At 40.3% G+C, this 25,545-nt stretch overlaps 1 protein-coding gene across 1 annotated transcript; it reads left to right on the top strand.

The window, feature by feature from the left end:
* Positions 1–87: 87 nt before the first annotated feature.
* Positions 88–24,848, top strand: LRRC30 (leucine rich repeat containing 30). The gene is made up of 4 exons (XM_065053182.1): positions 88–191; positions 16,798–16,910; positions 18,069–18,246; positions 23,293–24,848. The coding sequence occupies exon 4, from the start codon at positions 23,706–23,708 to the stop codon at positions 24,600–24,602; it is 897 nt and encodes a 298-aa protein (XP_064909254.1). The 5' UTR covers positions 88–191; positions 16,798–16,910; positions 18,069–18,246; positions 23,293–23,705; the 3' UTR covers positions 24,603–24,848.
* The last annotated feature ends 697 nt before the right edge of the window (positions 24,849–25,545 follow it).

Here is a 25,545-nt window from a genome sequence, read left to right as displayed (position 1 = left end):
CTGACGGACCCCTCACCCCGCACCACACGTGTCCATCCCCGCAAAACCCCCCCCAAAAAAACACTTGCAGCCCGGCCGCGCGTCGCAGGGGATGCGTGGGGTGCGATGAGCCCGAGTTCGCTGCCTAAGAAGTTTCAGAAAGCTGTAGTCGATAAACGGGGACTTTTTGCAAGGAGGGAGAGAAGGGAAAGGTGGGTTACTTGAAATAACAGGGTAAAACTATGTGGGGGGAGAAAACATTGCTAAACTAATTCAATATGCAGCTTGCCTATGTGGCTGATATTTTCAGGTGTTTTTAAAAAATCAGTCTGCTGACGCTTTTCTTGTAAATTTCTCATCTCCGCTTTGAAACTTCATGCCAGTGCTGATATGCACCATGTTTGTAAATGAAACTAATTCTCTCCTCAGTTGGCAAACTGAGAAATGGACTACATTTGTCACATAGGAAGTCTTTGCAACTTTTAAATGATCAATTACCTCTTGAAACTAGCATAAAACACAACAAACTAGTTGTAGAATTTCCTTAAGATAGAGACCCTTATTTAACACTTCAGGAAAGTCCATTTCCATTAGGCTTTCCTGGTTTAAGGTTTGTCAGTTGCAGCTCACATCTACAGTACTCCTTAACGAGTATTTGAAGTAAGTTGCAGCAAAGAACAGCATTTTCCTGGGAAAAGAACTGTATGCCCAAAGTGAGTTGGTCGAGGTGGGGGAATTTTAGTAAAATGATACTGTCTTCCAAATGTGAATCCTCACTGGCTATGCATGTTGCTTACTCTTTAGGAAAACATTGTGCTCCTCTGTATGGTGTTGCATTTAAAACCATATTTCAAAATACAATAATGTGTATGAGTTGCATGAGCAGAATTAGACTGCCAGTGTGTTCTTCAAATTGGGACAGCTCTTTGTGGAGTTCAGACTTCAGCCTGGTTGGCATTTGTTTTCATTGATCAGGTAAAAAAAATCAGGAAAAGAATAGTAATTTACAAATTTTGTATAAAATAAAGCTATTTCTTATCATACAGCTCAGAGTTATGAGCTATACTTGAGAAGCCATCGCAATGTTTATATTCAAAACATAAACAAACAAGAAAAATCTACAGGTCAAGGAGATAAAAATCGAAAAAAATCTGCCATAAAACCCTATCAAAGGCCTTCAAGCCTGCAAATAAATAACACCCCACAACTGTCCCTTCCAACAGATCTGTCCTTTGCTCACACCAGGAACTTCTTAAATTTCAGGACAGGCAAGGGGGAGGAAAGCAAAATATCTGTGGAGAGAAAAGTCAACAAATTTCAAGAGCCAAAATGTCATTTGTTATAAAATCATAGAGGTCAGGTTAAGGAATCCTCTGTCCAGGATTACAAGTACCAGTTGGGAGCCAAGTACAAAGGAAAGGCAAAGAGGGAGCATCTGTGCAACATAAAATCCTGCTGGTTTACAGCTTTATAATCAGTTTAACCATTTCTTCAAATTACAGCAAGCTGAAGAGTGCTATCTTATATCTATGCAATGATAAGTGCCAGGTTATTATTACATGCATTTATCCTCATCAGAATATTTCACAAGAACTAGAGAATGTATATTGAGATCCAGATCTGGACTTTATAATCTGACTCAGTTATTATCATTTACCTAAACATCTCTATACAACTTGTAACTGAAATATATACATTGAATTAGTCTCCAGGACTACATCACCATTGTTCAGTGTCCATTATAATGATTCTCTAAGAAAACTGACTCTTCTGAAATTTCGTTTGAGTGTGTACCTTCTTGAAGAAGAGGATTACTCTATTTTCTGTTGTTCCTTTTTCCACAGTTCACTGCTGGGATTACAAAGTACCAGGCAATCAGAATGCTCCCTGGTTCAAGACATAGAACTAATAATATTATTCTTTCCTAATCAAGGTTTCTAATGAGCTTTGAATGATTATGCCATTAGATGACAATCTCAGCTTAAGTGTAACGCCACTGGACATTTACACTGAGGGAGTGCATTGGATATTATAAGTTGAAGATTAGATATTTCTTAGTCTTTGGCAAACTAATCTGATGAGAAAATGGAATGCCGTGGTACAGGTAAGATCTTGAACAAGCCAAGAAACGTGTGTAAGAATGAAAGCATTTTAGGGCACTGTGCTTTCATGCATGTTTATACAGTCCCCCAAAAACATCTGCACAAACTGAAACTGAGCACTACTATATCATATATGCTTAACACAGATAATAGCACTGCAAATTAAAAATCACACAAGAGGCTTTTATATTGCAAAATAATTAACTTGCTACTGCTCCAACTTGAAACAAAGACAGAGATGGCACAAACTTCAAGAAGGGTAATTTCTGAATACTTCGTGATTTGTTGTGCTAATCGAAATTCACTCCAAAATAAAGTGAAAATAAAAAAGTGTTCTACGGTAAGACAAGAAAAAAGTTATCTGTAAATACCCAGAAAATACTTAGAGATGTGGTTACAGGGAACTTCTTAAAATCTTGTTTTCTCTTTCACCAACTTTCTTGAGCTAGAATTGCCTTAAGGATGAAGTGTTGCAGTTGCTAAGGAATGCAAATTCCTAATATATAGGATGATGTAGCACAAACTGAGTATGTTAATCTAGCCATCTGTGAATAACAACCTATGGATAAAAACATAGCCTCTGGCAAAAACAGAGGTTTAGGAGAATTCAAAATGGAGAAAGCCCAAATACACAGAGCCTGAATTGAACCGGCCTGCTATCCTGCACCTAAGTAGAGTCCCAGTGAACACCAAATATGTTTTTTCAGCTTTTGTCTGTGTTGCTGTGCTTAAGGCAGAGCTATTGTGTTAATGGCAGGTTCCCTTCAGGCTCTGCAGGAGCATGAAGTCACCTCCTGACCCCGGAGGGCAGCAGGGGCACTCATGGCTGTCAGCAGTGCTGTGCTTTTCCTCATCCAGAGCATTTAATAACTTGCACATCCCATCATCCCACCTTACTGCCCATCCTATTCTCAATGATCCTTTCTCCTTGCTGAGTATCGGCGCATTTCTACACTGTGGACACCATTGACACAACATTTGCTGGTAGTGGGGTAGGGAATTTGGAATAGTTTGCAGAAGGAGGTGCACTGATATAACCAGACAATAATCCCACCCAGAACTACATTTAATGGCTAAATAAGGTTTTTATCAATAGCTGTACTGTAAAACAAAGGATCTCTAATTTTTAGATAGTTTGTATTGGGCTTTTTTTCACACACTTGTTACCCATTCTGCATCTCTGCCTCATTATCTCATAAGCACTACCAAGTGTTCTGAAAAAGCATTCTGGGAATAATTATCACTTGTAATCAAAGGAAAAAAAATAGAGTAAACTGCCTGTCTGCCTTTAATAAACATTCACTCACTACTAAAACCTGGTTTAGATAACTCTTCAGTCGTTCCCCAGAATCCTTCAAGTGCTTTTCTTCCTTTTTCTCCCTTGGAAAAGTAAGTCCAGAGGTTAATAAATCTGAGCTGTGACAGACCAAAGAGAGGAGTAAATTAAAAGTAAAAGGCCCTTCACATCACACCCTGCCCACAGCTTCCTCTCAACAGAGACACCACCTCTACAGCTTCGTGGGCTGGAAGTGCAGCCCAAGGCAAGAGCTGTAGGCCAGCACAACTACCAGGTCCCTTCTGGTGTTCCTTGACTGGTAGCCTGACACTCTACTTCAATAGCAGAACTTTTGCTCTTGCTGTTCCTGACAGTGATTTCAAGCAATGACTTGGCATATGTGCTATGATAATTTGGCTCTGAGAAGATGAAGGCTTCCATGAGGATTAAAGGAAACCTGCTGTTTCAGAGGAAGCTGGGAAACAGCTGCTCCAGGAGACTGTAGGAACTGTCACAGGGCAAGGGAAAAGGCGTGAGTGGATTTAAGGCCTTTTACCTGGCCAGAAAAGGTACCAAGTGCACTACCCCATGGGGGAAGGTCCCTCAGGGGCTTGCCCACTTCATAGTACAAGCTTCATTAAAGGGGCCTATAAAAAAATGATGGGGACAGACTTTTTAGCAGGGCCTGTTGCGATAGGACAAGGGGTAATGGTTTTAAACTAAAGGAGGAGAGATTCAGTCTAGACATGAGGAAGAAATTTTTTACAATTAGGGTGGTGAAACACTGGCCCAGGTTGCCCAGAGAGGTGGTAGATGCTCCATCCCTGGAGACATTCCAGGCCAGGCTGGACAGGGCTCTGAGCAACCTGTAGTTGAAGGGTTGGACTAGATGACTTCTGAAAGTCTCTTCCAACCCAAACTGTTCCATGATTCCATGATTCACTGACCTCAGGAGCTGCCCACACTTAAGTGCTCACCAGAGAGGAGGGCTGGCTTTGGAGAGAAGCAGGAGCTCTAGGGCAGTCCGGATGCAAAAAAGGGAAGGAGAAGAAAGAGAATGAGAAACTATAAATTCTTACTCTGCTCTCAGAACAGTACGTCCCATAACACAGAGAATTCTTAATACCTGGGCTATCGCACATGCCTGGTACATGCCCCCACCTTCATGCACCTCCAGGTCCCTCACACTGACAGCGCATAGTTTTAGCAGCACCCTTCCCTCCAGGCTCTCAAGGGACTGTGAACACTCAGTCACCATTTCCTATTACCACTCAAAACCTAACCTGGTGCTAAAGGCAGGTCCAGCCACCTCCTGCCAGGCTGCTAGGGAGAAGGCACCAGGGGCTGCAACAAAGAGACCGAAAGCTCTGCCAAGGAGATGTAGCCAGGAGTTAAGAGAGCACAGAAGTACCATGGCTGGCTGTTCTTGCACAGGGTCCTTTCTCAATCTCTGTACGAAAGGCACAATGCCAAATAGTGTAATAAGAGTGCTTTAATAATAAGATATTAATAATAATAAGAATATAGACAATAATTCTTAGATCTCTTCATCCTGGGGTCCCTGTTTTCGTGCAACATCAGATAGACCTGATGCAAGCAGCTTAGTTGCCCCAAAACCCCTATTTTGAAATGAAATAGACCCCCTATTTTGAAATTTAATCTGGAACTATTTCATTATATTTTGGTAAATATATCACATACCTGGATCATGCCTAGGCATCTGACTATGAAGACACTTCTAACTCTTGCCATGCCTAGCAAAGCCAGAGAAGCAGGTAGCAAGAGATATGGGGTAGCAGGAAGCCATGCCTGCAAAGGGTGATGTGGTTTGGAAACAGGTTAATAGATCTGCACTGGTTCCACATTGCAAAATAAGTGGTGATGTTTTCCGTTGATTGATTTCTGCTGTTTTCCTAGTAGAACTGACTAATTTGCTCTGAATGGTGTCATAGGCAAGATTCAACATATTTTCTGTGAATGGCTCACAGGGTGGAAATTGTGATTACTGCCCAACAGGAATGGTTGGATGGGATACTGCATTATGGTGAATGTATTCTCCTCAAAAAGTCACAGCGAATTCACGTTAATTTTTTATTCTGTTGAAAAAATGGAACCTCTAGACAACAGAGAATACAATATTATCACTGCTGGTAGTCAACAACTACATTTCCATAATGCTTTTTCCAGTCTGAGCATGGGACTTTTCCTTACATGTTGATTGAACTGTATGCAAGAGCTGTAAAGATCCAGTAACCCATGCAGGCAAAGGAACAGCTGCAGGTAAGTTCAGGAGAGACATCTGTGACATAAAGAACAAATTTTAACAGCAGGAAAAAATCTTACTGATCATCTCCAGTCTGATCTTGGACCTGTGGGAAGGATTTGAGGGACTTCAAGGATCCAAACCCCTCATTTCCAAATTTGTATTAGGAAGGGGAAAGAATATCACTTGGCCCTCACAGAAATATTCAAGCTGAACAACATTTAATTTGTGGTCCTGACATCTGAGATGGTTCTGAACGAATAGAGAATTTATAAAATTATTTAGTTCATGCTTTTAAACCACAATTGATTTGTGATTTAAGTGGGTTTGTTATTAAAGTTTGTGACTAGTTTCTGATTCCTTATTTGCAAAAATTGTTAAATAGGAGTTAATCAGTTAATCACACCCTCTGATCTTTGTTTCAGTTAGTCTGGATTTCTTCTCAAGTGTAGTTAGGTATGCAGCTGGGAAAATATCTGTAGGACATCAGTATTGTTCCAGTGGTTGAGCTTTTAACAGCAAGTACCAAGATTTTGCTTCCCAGAGACATACACCTGCCTATGAAAAATGTGTGTTAAAAGAAGGCATCTTGATGTGAGATTAGCAAGGTTTCATCACCTTTTTTTTGGTATATCTAGAGATAATGCAAGAAAAAGACTTCTAGAAAGTAGAAGGTGAAAAACAAGAGATTAAATATGTGACCTCTTAGTCCCACTTGTGGAACAATGAACATCTCTAGTTGTCTCCTGTAGGTTTTAACATGAAGTCATTTATTGATACACTTAAACATTAATTTGATGTCAGCTTTAAGATTTATATATAGAAATTTGCCATTGAATCTAATTCAAGAGGCAATGTAACTTTATAAATGTGGGAGGAAATCTGCACATAATGTGAGCTATTTTTTAACCTTAACTGCCATTCCTGCTATTGCAAGAAAGTACCTCACACCTGTCTGGAAAGCCATTATTAGCAAACTGAATAATTTATCACTTCCAGTTTTCAAGAAATTAGCCCTGCCTAAGGCTGAAACCAGAAGCCATTTAAAAAATAGTAATCCAAAAAAACGTGTCAGGTTCTTAATTTGAGGAACAGTAGGGGTGTCCTAATGTGTGGTTCAGAGTTTCAAAACCAATACTAACTCTTCCTGTATATAAAAGCAGATGAACATGCCCTGATTCTAAATGATGGGTACCCTTATATGTATTTCAACTGAATTTTCACAAGTGGATTAACAAAAGGACATTATAGTCTGGAAATCTCTGCCATTCACCTTTCTAATGCTATTTTGAGGGATCCTCTGCTACTCAAACATTACCATTGATACACATATATTTATTTTTATTCTATCTTTAAAATTAACTCTGTGGTATTCAAAGTACATGATTTTTGAATTAAATACACTTACATTAAACTAGCTACAGGTAGTTATGGAATCAGTCTTTAATTTGTGTTGAAAGAATAGCCTGTTGTGGAAAATAGGGAAATCCAGTGCCCTAACTATTTCTAAATATGGGCAAAAGGATAAAGTTTATGGGTTAATCTTGTTTTAATTACTGATCAATTAGATTGCACTGACTAGAACTTATTTTCTGACTCACTTTCTACTTACATTGCTATCTACAGTGCAAAGTCAGTGTTAAATGCAACTGAGCCTGACAGTAGCATTTTCTGTCTCTTTTGTGCTGTGTAAACAAACGGTCATCAGTGAAGAAGCAGTCTAATATTTTAATATCTAGAGAGGTACCAGCTCCACTTTAAAAAGAATTATCATTAAAAATTCATGAGATACTATAAATGTTTAGAAAATGAATTCCATAGCAAGAAGAGACAACTGTGTCTACGTAAATGCTATACACATGATAGATGGATTGTCAGGCTACATTTACTAAGGTAGTGTTTCTGTGTAAACTCTGTGGATAATTAGAGGTTTATTTTGGAGAATGAGATGCAAAACCAATTAATCTGATGAGGGGAGAGCTTAGGAGGTAAGCTCTCTACCTCGTCTTTGACTTCAATGAAGAGATGCCTGTGTTTAAACAAATGAAAATGTTATTAAGCTTTCTTTAGTCAGTGGTTATCTGCAGCGACACTGCAGCGCTGTGTTTACCTTTCCTGGATTCCTCCCTGCACATTCCTGATCCTCTGCAGGGAGCAGGCAGAGGTGCTGTCCTGTAAGGGGCAACTAAAATTCTTCCCCATCTTCACAAATTCCCTTTCCCTTCCACTATCATACAGCTGGAGGTGATCCCACTGCAGGTGCTCCCAGGAACGGGCACCTCTCTGCCAAGAGGCACCATCAGACTGAAAATAATGTTTGTATCTCATCTTGAGCTGCTCATGAAGCCATTGCTTGCTCTTTTTTCTTTTTTCCACTTTATCTCATTTGTAAAAGTAGGAAAAAAATAAAAAACCCCAAACCTGACTTGTATCACATGCACACTACAAACAAGCAAACTTTTTCTTTTTTTTTTTTTTTAATGGCTTTTTTATCAATACTATCAAGGAACAGGAAAAATAGGTATTATTGCTGTAGCATTTCTGATAAAATATCAGGACCTACAGAAGATTGAAAGTTGTTCTGTCAAAGAGTGAAAATGAGACAATTGACAAACAAATCAGCACACAGAGTTTACACAGTGATTTTTGGTGAATACTTTATATTTTAACATTTTCAAGTAGTCTATAAACTCTGTAAGCTGGTGCCACAAACAACATGAAAGATTCATTTCATTGGCATGAAAGTGAAGCCACAAACACAGGACATTAAAGGAAAAAAAAAAAAAGGCTTTGAATCCCAAACCATATCACTAACATGTAGGTCAAGAATTTCCTAATAAGATTTTCTTTAGCCCCAGCTTAATTTTCAGACACTGATAAATTATTTGTGACAAAATTGTGCCATGGTGGATTGTGTTCTTACAGGATATTTGAGTTTTTAATAAAATTTTTAATACTAATACAAATACTAAATTCATTTTAAAAGTAGAGAAGTACTGAAAACACATTAAAGAGTAAATACTTGTAACAAAAACTTAATTATTAAAACCAACACATTTAAACTACAGTTAGTCTGTTTAATGTAATTTAAGACCTATGTTCCGTTTCATTGATATCTGAAAGTATCTTCAGTAAGCTCCCGTTTTCCTGATTTTATTCTGCAGTCATCTGAACGAGCCACAGGATGGCACTGTAAAACTGCAAGTCAAAACCTTTTAACTCCCTTCTAATACCCACTTGAACGTGTTAATGGAATCAACGCCGCTTGTATTCGCATAGCAGAGCCCAACAGCTTCCTCTTTACTGGTAACTTTTTTGCATTTTTCACACTTTTCACGAAGCAAATCAGAAAACCCGGGTTTGGTTTTAGTTAGGCCCTGCTGCCGGCTGCTGTAGGCTGGGGCTTGGTGCTGGTGGTGCCCAGTGGGACGCTGGCCAGCTCTGGATGCTTCAGCAGACAAAGCAGTTACTCTGATGGAAAAAGTGATGAGCCAGGCTGTCTGTAGGGGAGCTTTCCTGCTCCCAATTAGTTTAGTATTAACTTATTTCATAAAGCATGAGTTTTACGTGTTTATTTTTCACCTGCCTTATGTAACTCACTGGCTGCATGGATATCCTCCTCGTGCATATAGCGCTTGAAGATTGACAGTATCAGGCTTATTTCACACTCTGTTCCCCTGATGGTATTTCTGTAAGAAGCAGAGTTCATAGACAGTTGCAGAAGGGTGGGAGAGGGGTGCATGTGGGTGCAACAGCTCATACACAAAGTTGAAAATGAACATGAGTACAATGGGTACTTTTTGGCTATAGCATTTCACTACATTTATGGACACAATATCTATCTTTTGCATCACCTAAATGCCTCATTCCTCTGAAAAACAAAACAAAAACTTTCATGGAGCCTTTTACTCTCTCAAAATTTCCAATACTGAGTTCCTCCTGGCACCATACTGAAGTAGCTTATTAGCATTTGACAAGTAGGACACTTGCAGAGTTCATGGGTTTAATTGCTTTGCCAAGATAACGGGTTTTACTTTTATATATTTTGTGTAATACTGACAAAACAATAAATTCCACATCCCTTCCTGAAGCAAATCTCTCATTAAAGTCAGTTTGAACTTTACCACAGGAAAAAAGAAAAAAGAGCAAATAACTGAGCCTAGAATTTGGGATTACCCCGTGCCAGACTTTGCAGCAGCAGCTGCAGTGAAGCCAACAAAAGCCAAAGAATTTTGCTTGAGATCAAAACTTTTGCTGGCAGCAAATACTTAATGAGCAATTGTTACTAGAAAATACTATCGAGGGAAGCTAATGGCTGTTCAGTTTAAATTCAAATTTTTAATTTTTTTTTCCTAATACATATTTTAAAACACCTGTCTTTAAAATAAAGTTCATTTTCATACTCATGTGAATTGGCTACGCATTATGAAAGAGCCTTTCCAAGAACGTCTGAAACATAATAGCTATCATGACAATTTTCAATAAATCATTCCTGGCTGAGAGTCTCAGAGGAAGAGAAACTAAATGATGATTGAATTATCCTTTTATTTCTAAAAGTGATCTTTCTGAATCAGAACTGAGGCACTGTGCGGAAATGGGTTTGAAACACTTATGATTCTGCTTTAATGATTCCCCCTGTTCTCTGAAGAGCCAGCATCCTGAATTTCTATTTTATGGATGGGAATTCACAGGGCAGAGGTAGATGTGACTTGATGAGAGGGTTAGTGTACAGGGTAGTGGTAGCCATATACCAACTAAACTCCTTTGGAAAAATGCTGGAGAGGCAAATATGCTAAAACCAGAGTGGGATCCACCAGTGTGTCATGGATACAAGGCTTGTAAACCAGGATTTGCACAGATAAACCAGGAGTGTTGCCTCCAAAATATAGGCTCCAGGTCACAAGCACGCAAGGGCTCTGCTCCCAGCTACTATGATCCCAACAACATCCATGCCACCAGGAGAGAACCTCTGCGCTACCTGCTCCTCTCTTTGCCCTGGCTTTGCCTTCTTCATCTCCAGAGGCAGAGGAGGAAGAGATGGGTGTAACCGAGACGTGATTTAAAGCCGGGTCAGATACCGCTCGTGGAGCTGAATGCCCTTCTCTGGCCAGAGTGCACCCACTTAACACCTTTCATTTGCAGATAGCTGAATGTTTCATTTCTATGCTTCCACATGGCATCATCACCTGTTTTGCAAACAGCAAAGCACCCACATGCTATGGCTTTCTATCTTTTCCAAAAAGGCTGTGCTGCTTAGACAGTCCCAGTCCAGCTAGAAGAGTAAGACACATAGTCAGCCAGTGGTGGGCAATGCCTGAAGCCACTAAGGGATGTTAAAGATCCCAGATTCAGCATCTCTCTGAATAAAAGATGCTCTCACGACATGCTACAGCATTATAACTGGCTTCAAGTCTTACTTTTTCTAATCTGATTGCAAGCAAAGTTTGAATATTTCCTGAAAACACACATCATTGGCATATTTTAATTGCATCATCATTTGAGGCAATCAATAAAATCACAACTGCTGAACTGTACATATGTTTTGGTACATTTGAATACCTATTCTTATATAATTGATGAAATAGTTCAATGGCCCCTTTATGCTTTGCTAGGATGCTCAGTGGTTTAGAGAGTAGAACTCCCACAAATAAGACTTGCAAAGGCAAGCCATACACAAAGCCTGGTTCCTATCCTCCCATGTCATCTGTACGTTCCTTAAAAGTATTTGAATTAATACTTTAAATATTTATACTGTGACTCCTGTCAGGAACTAATGGGCTTTCAGTTAATAAATTATTTCATGCACAGTTAATAACTTCAGCAGTGTGTGCAAATCTCTCTTCAATGAAGATGTAGTGACTCACACATTTCTGTCTTAACTGCCACAACAACTGAACAAATTCAATGGATGTTGTGCAGTTATTTACTGCTAAAGGGCCAACAGACAGTTTAAACAAAAGGGAATTAGCTGTTCAGGCATAGTTTTCTATTAATCAGTAGACAGAGCTCTTTCTAGGGTTAGAATTATGGAAGGGATGCAATGGTGGGACTGTAAGAGTCTGTAAGAAAGCTCCCCCATTATTGACTTTGAGATACATGTGAGTGTTTAAGATGCAAAGCCAGAGGGTCACATTCCAGCTGAGAATTAACAGGTGTGACTTCCAAAATAAACAATGTTGATTGACATTGATTCTGAATTTGGCCTGTTGTTTACAAAATATTTTTGGCTGATGAAGGCCCCAGAATACAAAATACCTTCACACAGTCACAGGTGTTGTCAAATTAACTAAATGCAATGGTTTGCATTAAAATGTTATTTAATTGTAGAACATAAGAATTTTGATAGTCGTACTGGAAGTATACAGAGCTGCTCTATACCTTATGAAGATAGTGACCACCTATGAAGAGATATAAGCAGAGGTCGTGGTAATACTTAGTACTATGTTTATTTAAAAGACAAAACATAACAAAACAAAATAACACTGTTTTCTGGTGTTTTTTTTTTCACTGCATTCTTCATGTCTGAAACAAAGCATTTGCTTTGGAAGCCCCCAAATTACCTAAATGCCTGAGGAAGTAAGTCTTCATCAGGGGCCACTCTTGCCTTCAGGTCAGCCCAGAGCAGAAACTGGAGCCCTGCCATCGCAAATGTGGCGCTGCTAAAGCTTATGCCTCAGCTGAGCTGTGCCGTGGAAATTGTGATCATGGGTGGCCTGAGAAGGACTCACTAAGGAGCACATCAGGAGGAGCTGAGAGATTATTGCTGCAGTGTCTTGCCTAATTCTATTTCTTCTTTTTTTTTTTTTTTTTTTTTTTTAATAAAAAGCTATAATAATAATAATAAAAAAAAATCCTGCAGTCTGCATCTATAGTAGTGGAAGAAATATAGAGCTACTTGAATCAGAGAGTATAACTGCCCTTCAGAAGGTAGTTAGGAAGAAACTGCCTCCTCTCTGTAGCACTGTCGGATGACACCAGTTCTGTCCTGTGGTAAAAATACAGAGGGAATCATTCAGGCTTTCCTAATAAGAACAAAGTGAGAAAAAAAATCCCTGGCTGTGAAGAAAAACTGTTAGTCTATCATAGCTGATACTCTCACAAATCAGTGGTGCAGGGCTGTGCTTATTACATAGCAACAGAATCTCTTACAAAATCAGTTATAATTTTTGCAGCAGATGTTATGTGCTGCACATAGACAACGCAAATGACAATCACTCTTTCAATGCTTTTCAGTGATTGTCTACATAGTTCAATAAGTTATCTGGATACCACTGCTGCAAGGACATGTTATGGTTGTATACTGCTGCTAATGGAGAATTCCCCTTAATTTATGACTTCTACCTTTCCAGCATTTTTGTTTATTATTCAAACAATTTATTTGAAAACTAATAAAGCATGTAAGCATTATAGTTATAGCTAAGATTTTTTAATGAGATTTACTGGGGAGAGTTTGGGCTGACACAAATAACATCTTTAACTAGTCGATTATTGTCCTTCCCAGAAGACTGATCCAGGAGTACGTCAGTGATTTATCAATATTAAAAGACAACATGCCATATCTAGTGCTTTCCATCTTACCCATGTCCATACTTGTACACATAGTTTAGCTAATTAGAAAGAAAAAAAAAAAAGTTTGGCTTTTGGGTCTTTCTGTATGAGACGGGGCTGGTGCAGAATCCTTTCAGTTCTGTCTTAAGCAGCAAGACAGCAGCAGGTGCCTCAGAGAAAGGCAAACTAACATCAGATTGGCAGGTCCTTGGGCTGTCCTCCAGTTTAGTTTCCTAATCCTCAGCAGCTACAGCCTGGCTCAGTTCCTAGAGCCCAGGGAAATCTTCCCAAAAATTCTACATAGTTCTTTGAGCTATGTGTTTCTCTGTCCAAATTTTTGGCCCCTTTTTTGCTGCACCTACCTGTGTGCTTCCTTCTCCCTGTCTTTTTAACAGAGTAAGCAGTTTACAACAGCTCTGAGCAGCACAAAATAACTTGCTCCCTGTTTAAATGCTGATTCAGAATAATTATTGCTCTTGGGTGAGTGTAATTTACGGGAAAATCATGCGGCTTTCTGTTGCTTACATTCACCTTTTCCCTCTTGTTTAGGAGGCAGCCTTGTTCAGCACAAACATCTGTACAACTCATATATGAGAGGGCATATCCTTGACTTATCATCATCTGTGATTTTTTTCACTTGACAGGTTGAAAAATGCATACACCTATTTTCTCTGATGGTTCCCTATCACCGTGGGCCTTCCCGAGGCTAAGTCTGCTCAACCATTCAATTTTGATTCTAGAAGCGATGTTGAGGCCATTAGCTGTGTCCACATAAGGATGCTGTTATAAAACTTGACATGCTTATTAATCATAAATTCAGTAGACATTCTGCTTCAATCTTTCTAGGGTCTGCTTATGCTTCATTTATGATCTAAAGTGAGGGTTTGGGGGGAAAGTGGTGTATTTTTAGATCAATATTTATGTCAGGTAGCAGAGCATATTCAGTATTTCCATATCGGTTTACACCCAAGGCAGAGCACTTAGCTCTTTTCCACTTGTATTGCACATAGTTTTCTTCAGACTAATACAGTGAAAAAAGTGCAGTTAGAGAAGTTCAAGAGCAGATGGCTGCAAACAAATATTCCCTGTGCCTTATCAGTACGGGAAGATCACTGTTCCTTTGTCATCATATATTACTCAATATTACTCCAGCATTATGACACCATCATTTGAGGGGTAAGGAAAAGCAGCATACTAAGAAATATTTTTCTTGCTGCTCCATTCCACCAATGCCTTTTAAAGTGAGGCTGCAAAATCTATATTCCTAAAAAGTTGCCTGACTAAACCCATAGAGCACTGGTGGTTTCCAGGCTGCTGGCTAAATATACCTAATGAAGATTGTGCATGCATATTCGTTTTTAGATTGCCAAACTGACTCAGTTAAGACATTGATAATGCATTGTGCATTCACCCTGGACTCATGAAATGGCTTAAAAAAGTTCATTAACCTTGGAAAACTTGAAGCCATTTCCATGGATGAGGGAGGGAAAGAGAGTGTAACCCTCTGCTAAGCACATCTGCCAGCACGTTGCTCTGAGCCCACCAGGCCAGGTTATGTCTGCACCTATCCCTGGCTGCAGATAAGATTTCTTATCACTTGGAAAACAACTGGCTGTAATTCCATTCTAATTGCATTTTCCTCTGATTGCCTACATTTGTTCAAATCCAATAAACTAAAAGTGAAATGCAGTGAGGCAGAAAACGTGTGGAACAGCACCAAAGATAATGTGAATGCACTGGCCTGTGAACTGAGGCTCCTGAATTTTGCACATGCAGGGGAGTCGAAGACAGCAGGAGAGGAGGTCAGATTTAAGACTACAGCATGGAAAGAGACAATATGGGTCACCAGATCTGGTCTCTGGATCTCACAGGCAACTGCATCATAGAATGCTTTTCATCAGTTTATTGAGCTCTGTGTGTAGTAAATTTTCATGACAAATGCACAGGCTGGCACTGTTGTTTCAAATTCTCTGCAAATACTCCTTCTCATCTTCCCCAGTCCAGAAAGATAAGATTAAAAATAAAACACTCCAACCCCGCGCCCTTCTCACCCCAATCCAACCTCCTGTTTAAATTTCATTTTTAAATTTTGGTATTGCCATTTGCATTACTTTTGAACCTCACATCTTTTTCCACCTTTTTGAAAAAGCTTTCAGAGTATCAGTGCTCACCTTCCACTCACCCCCACAGCTGCCGAATGTGCCATCATTCCACCTTAGGTGGAATCATTAACTGCAATATCCTCTCTTCACACAGTCCAGTAAGTGCTGAAACCCCACAGTCGTACGCCACAATTAATCTCTTGTGTTATTCAAGTACAGAACAGGTTAATGTTTAATTCTCTCTATTGAGAGTTGCTCATTAGAAGTTCTAAAATAAGAGAGATTATGATTATGGGTGCGTCTTTCTTCTCCTTTCTTTTTTCTGTTGACTGTACTTGAACTCTAAGACCTTTATTTTCCCTTTGATTTCTCCTACTTCACTACTGTTAAGGTATTTTTTTTTAATATAAGTTGTTTTTCATATGCTTTTTTCACTTATTGGGCTGTACCTTCTGCCTCCGGGCTGTGCTCTCTGTGATGCCCTTAACTCCCCTTAACTGCAACTTGACTCAGATCTCACAAGCTCTTGCTTGACCATGCAGTGACCCATATTATTTCATAGAATTTCAAATATCATTGTCATACCAATAATACCTAGATGCATTGCTTTGCTGATTGCTTGAGAAGTTTTATTTATTCATTCAAGCCCTTTGAAGCTAAGCATTCAATATGTTTCCTTAAGTTAGAGCCTGGAAATTTAAAAGTCAAGCTATTAATTGTCAGCATTGAATTTTCAGATGTCTAGAGGGATGTCTGCCCTTTTGTTTGATAATGTCTCTGATAAATCCCCAACTGAGAAACTGGTATGTGTTTTAGGGAGTTTTAATTAGATTCTGTCTTATCATTTATCAGGCATATGAAGGTAAATGCAGAGTTTCATCTTATATCAGTAAAATTTGTCTAAGAGTCATGAATCTGAGATTAAGGCTCCACAGTAGCTTTGATTGAATTATTTCCTAAGTTCTTTTTTTTGCAATCATTATTGTAATGGACTCTGCATGGAAATACCTAAATGCCTTCACACTGGGTCACATTAATTTGCAGTACTGATTTGCCAGATTTCATGAGGACTAAGATAAAAAGGGCTTGTGCTTTCAATTGGAGAAGCATGCATTTATTTTAAACACAAAATCAGGCATGAAAAAATGGATCATTTGGTGTTTGATTTTATTTCTGAAAGAAGTTTACAACTTCCCCCTGGTTTTGTCCTTTAAGACTTTATGACAAAACAGCATTTTCCAGCACACTTAAATTATTAGAATAAAAAAGAGGAGTATTGGCACAGCAGTAATGAAGTTTGCAATATATCATGTTCAGTTGCCTGGTCTTTACTGTGGCATGCAGAACCCCATGGAGCCAGGACACAGACACACTGACATTAACAATGCCTGGAGAGAATTACTTATTTTAAAAACAGTCTATCAAAATCAGCATATTGGCAGATTGAGCAGGGAGAGTCTGTAAGACTCTTATTAGATAATGCTGTTTTAATAGTCTGGCTTAAATCCCATCTGTCTCTAACTACAGGTACTACACCTAGGATCCCCATGGAAATGCTTGTTTCTTCTCAGGACCCTCAGGGTCATCTCTGCCTTTTGTTTTCAGAATAGAGCATGGATTTTCAAATTCCAGAAAAGCAGGTAACTGCGGTGACCCACTAAATGTAAAATACTTAAACAGTATTTGGAGGAGGGACTGGGAGTTCTTCCAGCAGACCATAGAGTCATGCTTATTTTTAGACTCTTGGCACCCACAGATGTTTAGAAAAAAAAAACCCTGCTAATTTGAGCAACAGCTTTAGGAGAGGTGGGGATGTTCCCTCATCCTGGAGTGACGTATAGTCTCTGGTCACAGGATCCTTCAGAGAGCTGGGGGTTATACACCACAGGCAGCTCAACTGAATCCGCTCTGGGCACTGAAATAAGTCTGTGAGAAGTTGTAGTCCAAAAGAAAGATGGAAGGAAGGAAGGAAGGAAGGAAGGAAGGAAGGAAGGAAGGAAGGAAGGAAGGAAGGAAGGAAGGAGGGAAGGAGGGAAGGAGGGAGGGAGGGAGGGAGGGAGGGAAGGAAGGAAGGAAGGAAGGAAGGAAGGACAGAGAGAAGGAAAGAGAGAAAGAAGGAAAGAGAGAAAGAGAGAAAGAGAGAAAGAGAGAAAGAAAGAGAGAGAAAGAGAGAAAGAGAGAAAGAGAGAAAGAGAAGAGAAAGAGAGAAAGAGAAAGAGAAGAGAGAAAGAAGAGAGAAAGAGAGAAAGAGAGAAAGAGAGAAGAAAGAGAAAGAAAGAAAGAAAGAAAGAAAGAAAGAAAGAAAGAAAGAAAGAAAGAAAGAAAAGAAAGAAAGAAAGAAGAAAGAAAGAAAGAAAGAAAGAAAGAAAGAAAGAAAGAAAAAGAAAAGAAAGAAAGAAAGAAAGAAAGAAAGAAAGAAAGAAAGAAAGAAAGAAAGAAAGAAAGAAAGAAAGAAGAAAGAAGAAAGAAAGAAAGAAAAAGAAAGAAAGAAAGAAAGAAAGAAAGAAAGAAAGAAAGAAAGAAAGAAAGAAAGAAAGAAAGAAAGAAAGAAAGAAAGAAAGAAAGAAAGAAAGAAAGAAAGAAAGAAAGAAAGAAAGAAAGAAAGAAAGAAAGAAAGAAAAGTACTGATGCATTCTGCATGAAAGCCAACAGAGTAGGCATGTAATGGACATTTAGATGATCTGATTCCTTCTGTGAGACAGGCCAAGAAACAGCTCTTTTTAGACAACATTGCATTTAAGCAAGGAGAATTTGGGCTCTCTCTTCTGCTTTCCAATAATTGCTCTTTTCTTTCTTAGGACACATGCAAAATGTAACAGAATGACCTTCAAGAGCTCTGTGAAAAAAGAGTACCTGTGGCAGACATGATGTGGCAGCAGTTACACTAAAACGTCATCCACTTTGCAAAATCTATTCAGTTTGATTTGGAAGGCACAGACCACAAGTAGCATTTGCAAACATCCATATTGCTAACAGGCAGGTACAAGGTATTTTATGGGTGTTTATGAATGTAGATGTGACTGTTCATACATGTAGTGATGAATAATAATAGAATAGTGAATGCCTTCTATACTACATTGGGATTCTTCATGTGATGACTGCAAATACATTTATAAGTGGTGTCAAATCTGTCACCACGCTGTCCTGAAAAGGAAGAGAAGACTGTGACACAGAGGCTGAGTGCAGATGACTAAATAAAGCAGGACAGGGTCCTAGGTGTATTCCTGTGGGACGGTGCCCTGGGGCATGTCCATGTGCTAAACTCCCTGCAGAGGAGTGGACAAGCACTTAAGGCAAGCAGTTTCCGGTGGTGACCAGGAGAACTGTTGTGGGCATGGGATGAATCGGTGCCCCAGAGGACACGGGTGATACCATGGTGCAGGATCGTGGGTTGCCTCTGTTTAATACAGCCAGACAGACCAGCTATTTGACTTGTGTGCACACAGGGAAATTGTGGCAGAAATAGGAGCTGACCAACCAGTCATTTATGCATTTTGAGAAATTTCAAAATACTACTGCAAGTTTGCAGAAAAGAAATAAAACTTCCTGTAGTTCCATGTAACAAGAGAGTATCTTCTGGCCACTGACTACCAGGAGAAATCAAGTCTATCATTACTAGTCTACATGTACACACAGAACCAAATCTGTCTCTTTTTATTCCATACTAATGATAGCTTGAGCTCATCTTCTGTCAAGAGGTCTGCAGAAAAACTTTGCCAAAGCTTTTTTCAAATGAAGCCCTGCACAGGCATTCACCTTCAGGACCAATTTTTCATGGATCAGGCGATCCAGCAGCTCCCCATGGGACCTTAATAAAACATTCCAGAAAAGCTCCAGGGACACACAGGCATTAAAGGTTGTTAACAACACCATAATTAAAAACAAATTAACAGGAAATCTGAAATTGCCTTAAGAATTGTTCTTGTCTTGTGTCACATCTCATAAATCTCAGATTACCTTTGAAATTTGACTTAGTATTTCACAATAGCTGCAAGATCAACAAACCACTACAAAGTAGTTAAAAACCTACAAAATTTTCTTCCTTGGCACTGAGACCAGAAGATATGTTTGGCAGTCTGCATGGCACTCTGACACTTTAAAAACCCTTTATTTACTTCAGAGGAAAGAAACAGCACCAGGGAAGATGGTTCAGTAGCTGCAATTGTATTTTTAGTTGATATTTCTCCAGCAAGATTGTTGATTTCTTCTGAACTTAAAACAAGTAAACCCTTTTTAGCCAAAGTATCCTTCCTGTCACAGGAACGGTTAGGTAGTTTCTGCACCCTCATTTGGCAAGGTGTTCATTATATCACCTAGATAATGAATGAAAAAGAAAATTTCTCCCAAAAGAGTACAGATCGAACTTCCTAGCACTTTAGAAAAGGCTCTTATTAAAGATTTAAACATTACATTAATAAGTTTTTTAATATAGCTGAGCCAGAGGAACTGTGTAAGATCTTGACTCCACAGAGAACATGACATTTGCTTCAAAATCAACTATGAACCTACATGCTGATGAAACTATAGGTATCTATTACATGCTCACTGATTTAAAAGACAATGACAGAATTTGGTTTTGCAGGAAGGCAAAACTAAAATTGAATGTGTCAGGATGGCTATGGTTTCATTAAAAGCCTGATGCTATCTGATATTTCATTGAAGGCTCACATCTTATGGAAAAGTAATTATGTGATGATCTCAACTTTTATTTAAAAACATTGCAATTGTCCAACCTCTCCACCTCGTTGCAGAGAAAAACTTGAAAATGTTTATCAAGTATATTCTAGAGACTCCAAACCTGCAGGCAAATAAAAAAGCCCATAGATAATAGACTTTAAAGTTCCAGGTCTTTGTGACCTCATCTTACAGGTTTTTTTCAGGTCTGAGAATCCTGTTTCCTTCAAAATCGAATCTAAGCATTTGCATTGTCAAAGAACGTCAGAAAATACAGCTTGTCATTTTTGTCAGCTTACTAGTTTGGTTTTGTTGTTCTTTTTTTGTTTTGTTTCTTTTTTTTTTTTGTGGGTTTGGTTTTTTGTTTGTTTGGGGGTTTTTTTGTATCATTGCTAACAGTGCAGTTTCTCTCATTATGTTAGTTAGACAACAAAGTTCTTTGGCAAGTTTTGAGTCATTTTTTTCCCCTGCATGCTAACATTCTTGATTAATCCATGAAGCAATTCTCATCTACACTGTATCATGTAAATCCTACTGATATTTGTTTGGTTTGGTTTTTGTTTTTTTCTGCTGCCAGACTTGAATGCATGAAATTAATTTCTGCTTCCTGCATCCAGGACACCAACAGATAAGGGACTACTTTTGTTCAGAAATTTAGTTCCTGGGATGCCCAGATGAGGCCACTGTGGTTTTATTATCCCGATTACAAGAATGTAATTTAATTTGGTTACCTCAGAGTTTCCCGTCTCCACAACTGTAAGCATGCTCCATGGCCTGTTTTTCTGTTGGAGAACAAAGAAAAGGAAATGGTTATTTTTTTCTTCTTTGCGCAATGGTTACAGTACTCACAGAGGCAGGAAGAACACAGGACAATGGAAGCTGCAGATGTGGAATTTCTTTTCTAAATCCCCTTTGCTGCTGCTGCCTGCCAGGCAGTGGAGATATGGCCATGCAGTAGCAGGAGATGCTGTGAGACCAAAGCAGTGCAAATATTTTTGTTTGATGGAGAGCCCTGAGTTGAAGCTTCCCAACAAAGCCTGACTCAAACCGTACTGGGCTATATCACAGGCTTAGTTTCAAATCAGCAGCATGATGCAAAACCAGGAGCACTTTGGCTGAGTCACGCTGTTAGGAAATGGGGATTTCTGTGGCGAGAGGTTGGATGGGGCCCTGCCAAGTCCCCGGGCAGTAAACTCTAACACGTTTTGGAGATGGGGACAACATTCTTATCTAAAAATATCTAGCCAGCCAGGGGGGATACTGTGACTACAGGGAGACTGTGCTTCCTTTGTGTTTTTTGTTGTTGTTGTTTGTTTGTTTGTTTGTTAACTATTGTTAAAGTGACCTCCAGAAGGAAGAGCTCCAGAGCAGGCATGGGGAGGTGGGCACAAGTCGGAGCCCAGCCACGTGGAGGCACATCAGCCTCTGGGCAGAGTTACGGCAGGTTCTTTGTTCCAGCACTGTGATTAAAATAAGGGAAATGCCAAACTTTGTAAATGCTCTCTAAAAGTCCTTTTTCTTCCCTTTGTGTTTGCCACTGCAGAATAGAATGCCTTGTTTATGTCCGTTCAGGCTGTCTGATAATAGGTGCATTTTTAACAGCAGTGGGGCAGACAACAAGGAGTCACAATTTGTGAGAGGCTTTCGTTTTTGCTTCTCCATCTGCTTGCACTGAAGGGCCACATTTTAGCCTTAGATCCTTCTGCCCTGAAAGGCCAAATCTGGCCAGAAGTTGGCCCAGCCATTGGGTTTCCTCCACTGAGTAGCATCTCTGCTTACAGCAGCAGGGTTATCTCTGCCATTCTGGGCAGCGCATTTGGATGGTGATTAACAAGAAGACTGAGTCAGAGCTTATGGCTGTGGTGGGATTTAATATAATGTTTGTTTGTAAGCTGACAAATATTGGTGGAAAACACTTGCAAGGGAGGTATCTGTGACTCTCAGTCAGGCTGCCAACCCACTGTAACCAAACAGCTACAACTGGCCTCAGCCCTTTCCAGTCTTGTCCAGGCACGCTAGGGGATGCAGTATTTCAGCCTCAGTTGTTTTTATGCCACACAACTCTGTTAAGGTTCATGTTTTAGTTGTGTGGCTCGCTGAGCTCACTGCCATCTTGTACTTCTCACGGTGGTCCTGGCTCCTCTCCTGCTGGAGGACCTCACTCACCAGACACAACCGCAGGGATGCTCTCCCTCTCCCCTCTCCTGCCAAGCAGGTGCAGCTCTATGAGGGACCCAAAACTGAAAAGAGACCAAGCACTGCTTGGCAGCAAGAAGGGACTGTGGGGACTGACTGCAAAGAGGTTGCTGGAGTGCCCTGACTCGCAGCTGCAGCTTCGGTCATGGTCCTTTAGCATCTGAGCTAACACAGGGTTTAAAGGTGAGGCTCTCTGAAATGAGGTGGTGGGGAGAGCACATCCATCAACAAATCTCTCAGGCAGCAACAAAGCAGATTCATCACCATGGATCCACTGGAGAGGAAAAGCCCTGAAATTCTTCTAGTATTTGCTGCAATTTTCACCTAGTTTAAACAGTGCCTGATGTTTTTGCTCACCTTTTTTAGGGTCCCTTTGAGTTTAAACACACTGCGTATTCCTGTAGCAATACAATTTCCTTTCATCAGCAAAGCCAGCTTCAGCTGTTGTTGGGTATTATTATACCTTACTGCTTCCTTCCTCTCCCATCAGTCCCTCTATCTCAGAGTTCAGTGTCATTTATAGTTCAAGCTATTTGACGGATAGTCCCCCTGTACCCCAGAATAGCCTAGAAAAACAGGAAAATTTGCAGGGAAAGGGACATTAAGTAGCTGTGTTTTCTGCAGCACAGAAGAAGCAGACCCCCAAAATCTCACTGATAGATGTGAAAGTGGCACAGGACATTTAGGACAGAGTAATTTGGGCAGAACTGCATGGTATGACTGCTCACACTTGGCAACGTGGGTAGCAAGCAATCATCCAAGTAGGCGCAGATACTGCTGTAAAATGTCACTGCTGCAGTGAAGGTGGTACCCACTTCTGAAAAGAAAGACGCCTACCCTACCACAAATGGCATATAAAAGCTAACACTTTTTACAAGCTCAGGTGCTGGATTTTGTTTTTGTTTTTTGTTTTGGTTTTTTTTTTAAATAAACAGAAAACAGGAACTCGCATGAAAAGTCTTTACTGGCATTTTGCAGCATGCAAAGTTTTCTGATGGACCAGTATCTATTTTAGTGAAATCAAGAAGAACAAAATAAAAATAATTGTGAGAATGTCCTTTAAATTTGAATTGAAATGGTGGCTTGTTTGCTTGTTTTCTTCTATAGCTTGCTTGTTTGTTTTTTGAAGTCATCCTGTTAATTGTCCTGCAGCCATGGTATGTACCAGATAGCCAAGAAAGCTGACATGGTGAAGTTATATACAGCATCCTTGTGACCTTTTTGCAGTTAAGACACATATCTGTCCAATAAAGCCCAGGCCAAATGACAGTGACAGCTGCCTGGTGGCATTCAGTTTGAATTGAACAGGTTTGCTCACAAGTCAGGAGCAAGTATTTCATTACAGACTGTGCACCAAGACCAACATAAGCCCCCAAAAGTGAAACTTTCCCGCAGCAGCTATGGAAACTGCCCTGGTGGACTGAGATGCATTTCACAGGCTCCTCCTTATCTCCTTGCTTTGACTTTCCTGCCTCCTGCAAGCTGTCATCCTCTATTGGCATTCGCATGTTGGCGTAGCAAGGGAAGAAAACCTCACTTCATCTCTCAGGAGGGACACGAGTGTTATGGGAACTGAGCACTCAAAGAACGAGGGGAGAAGCAGCATGGTTTTTTTGAGGAAAGGTCCAAAGTTGCCTGCATGGGAAGATGCTCTTCTCTCAGGGAAGGAGCCCAAGACACTGCTGAAACGGGGATTGCGTTATGTCAGCTTGAGCCTCATAATGAAAGGGATGACCAGCACTCCTGACTTCTTGTGGGGACTGCCTGAGGTGCAGAAACTGAACCTTTCACGCAACCAGCTGGTGGTGATTCCTCCTTCGCTAGGGAAACTGGACAGGCTGGTAGTGCTGAACTTGGGTGGCAACTGCCTCAAGTGTCTACCTAAAGAGATTGGGCTGCTGAGGAACCTGAAGGTCTTGTTTGCCAACATGAATTGCCTGAAAGAAGTGCCATCAGAGCTCAGCTTGTGCAGGAAGCTGGAGGTTTTGAGCCTCTCGCACAACTGCATCTCGCAACTGCCCTTGAGCTTCACTGACCTGACAAGTTTGAGAAAACTGAACCTCAGTAACAACTGCTTTGTGCAAATTCCCCTCTGCATTTTTGCATTGAGGAGTTTAGACTTCCTGCACCTAGGGTCCAACAGGCTTGAAAACATTGCAGAGAGTGTCCAGTATCTGGTCAATCTACAAATCTTTATCGTAGAAAATAACAACATACGCACCCTGCCACGGTCCCTCTGCTTCATCACCACTCTGGAGTTACTAAATGTGGATTACAATGCCATCCAGACCCTCCCGGATGATCTGTACCTGCTGCGTCGGCTGCCGCGCATCGCGTGGAACCCGATGGACAAAGGCCTCCACATCGCCCACAACCCCTTGTCACGGCCCCTGCCTGAAGTTGTCGAGGGAGGACTGGATGTCCTCTTCAACTACCTCAGGGAGAAGAAAGAGCACAACTGAGTTTCCGCTGAGCTTGGGATTAAGCCTGTCATCATGACTCAGAGCACTTTCCTGAACTGGCATTTCCACTTCATAACGCTTGGATTTCGAAAACTGTGGATGGCTTTAGCCATGGCTGGAGGAAAGCAAGTAAAGTATGATGGTCTTGATTAAGTGTGTAAAGAGTAGACTTTCTAAAAATAGCCACCTCTGTAACCTTCAGCATTGGTGTGCTTGTGTTTTTTAGGGGAAAAAAAAAAAAACAAACCAAAACAACAAACTTGTGATAAAATATTTGCTCTTCATCTGACAGAAACAAATTAAGGCAGACTACTAGAAGTGCAGAAACACGTATTTGCCAGCTATTAGGTTGGAGGAATATTAATATAAATTGGATTTACTGTATGTGATTGCCATTGCACTTTAACTCCTGATCGCTTCTTCATACACAGATAAACCACTACATAAACAAACACTGCTACCTAAGTGAATCTCAAGGAAAATGTTTAATGTACTTTCAGTAGTGAATATATCCTGAGCTATATTAGCTCACAGACAGTATACGGCCAGTTCAATACCATTTGTTGTTCACTCTACAGCTGTGTCCTGGCCTCTATAAATTACAGGTGAAGATTGCCTTCAATGAGGCCTTTCCCATTTTTTTCGGAAGAAGACCCCAAACTTCCTCAAAGCCACTAGTTCTCTTCCTGAGACCTACAGCCTTCCCAGGATGCCGACACCGGTGTGTCACATCAGCTGGTAGCAGCATCCACACGAAGCAAAGACATGTACGTGGGTCCTTATTCCTTCAAACGGAGGCTGTCAGGTGGAGTTGCACATCACTAGATGAACAACTGCACTCTGTTCCCTGTCCTGCATCCTTGCAATCGAAGCGGTGGAGTAACTTTACTCAGGAAGCAGTACATCTCCTAAATATTTATTCCAAGAAAAGCAGCATCAAACC

The sequence above is a fragment of the Columba livia genome, chromosome 2, assembly GCF_036013475.1.
Source record: "Columba livia isolate bColLiv1 breed racing homer chromosome 2, bColLiv1.pat.W.v2, whole genome shotgun sequence".
Classification (NCBI taxonomy): Eukaryota; Metazoa; Chordata; class Aves; order Columbiformes; family Columbidae; genus Columba; species Columba livia.
The sequence above is the reverse complement of the archived record's forward strand: the minus strand, read 5'-3'. Positions and strand labels throughout refer to the sequence as shown.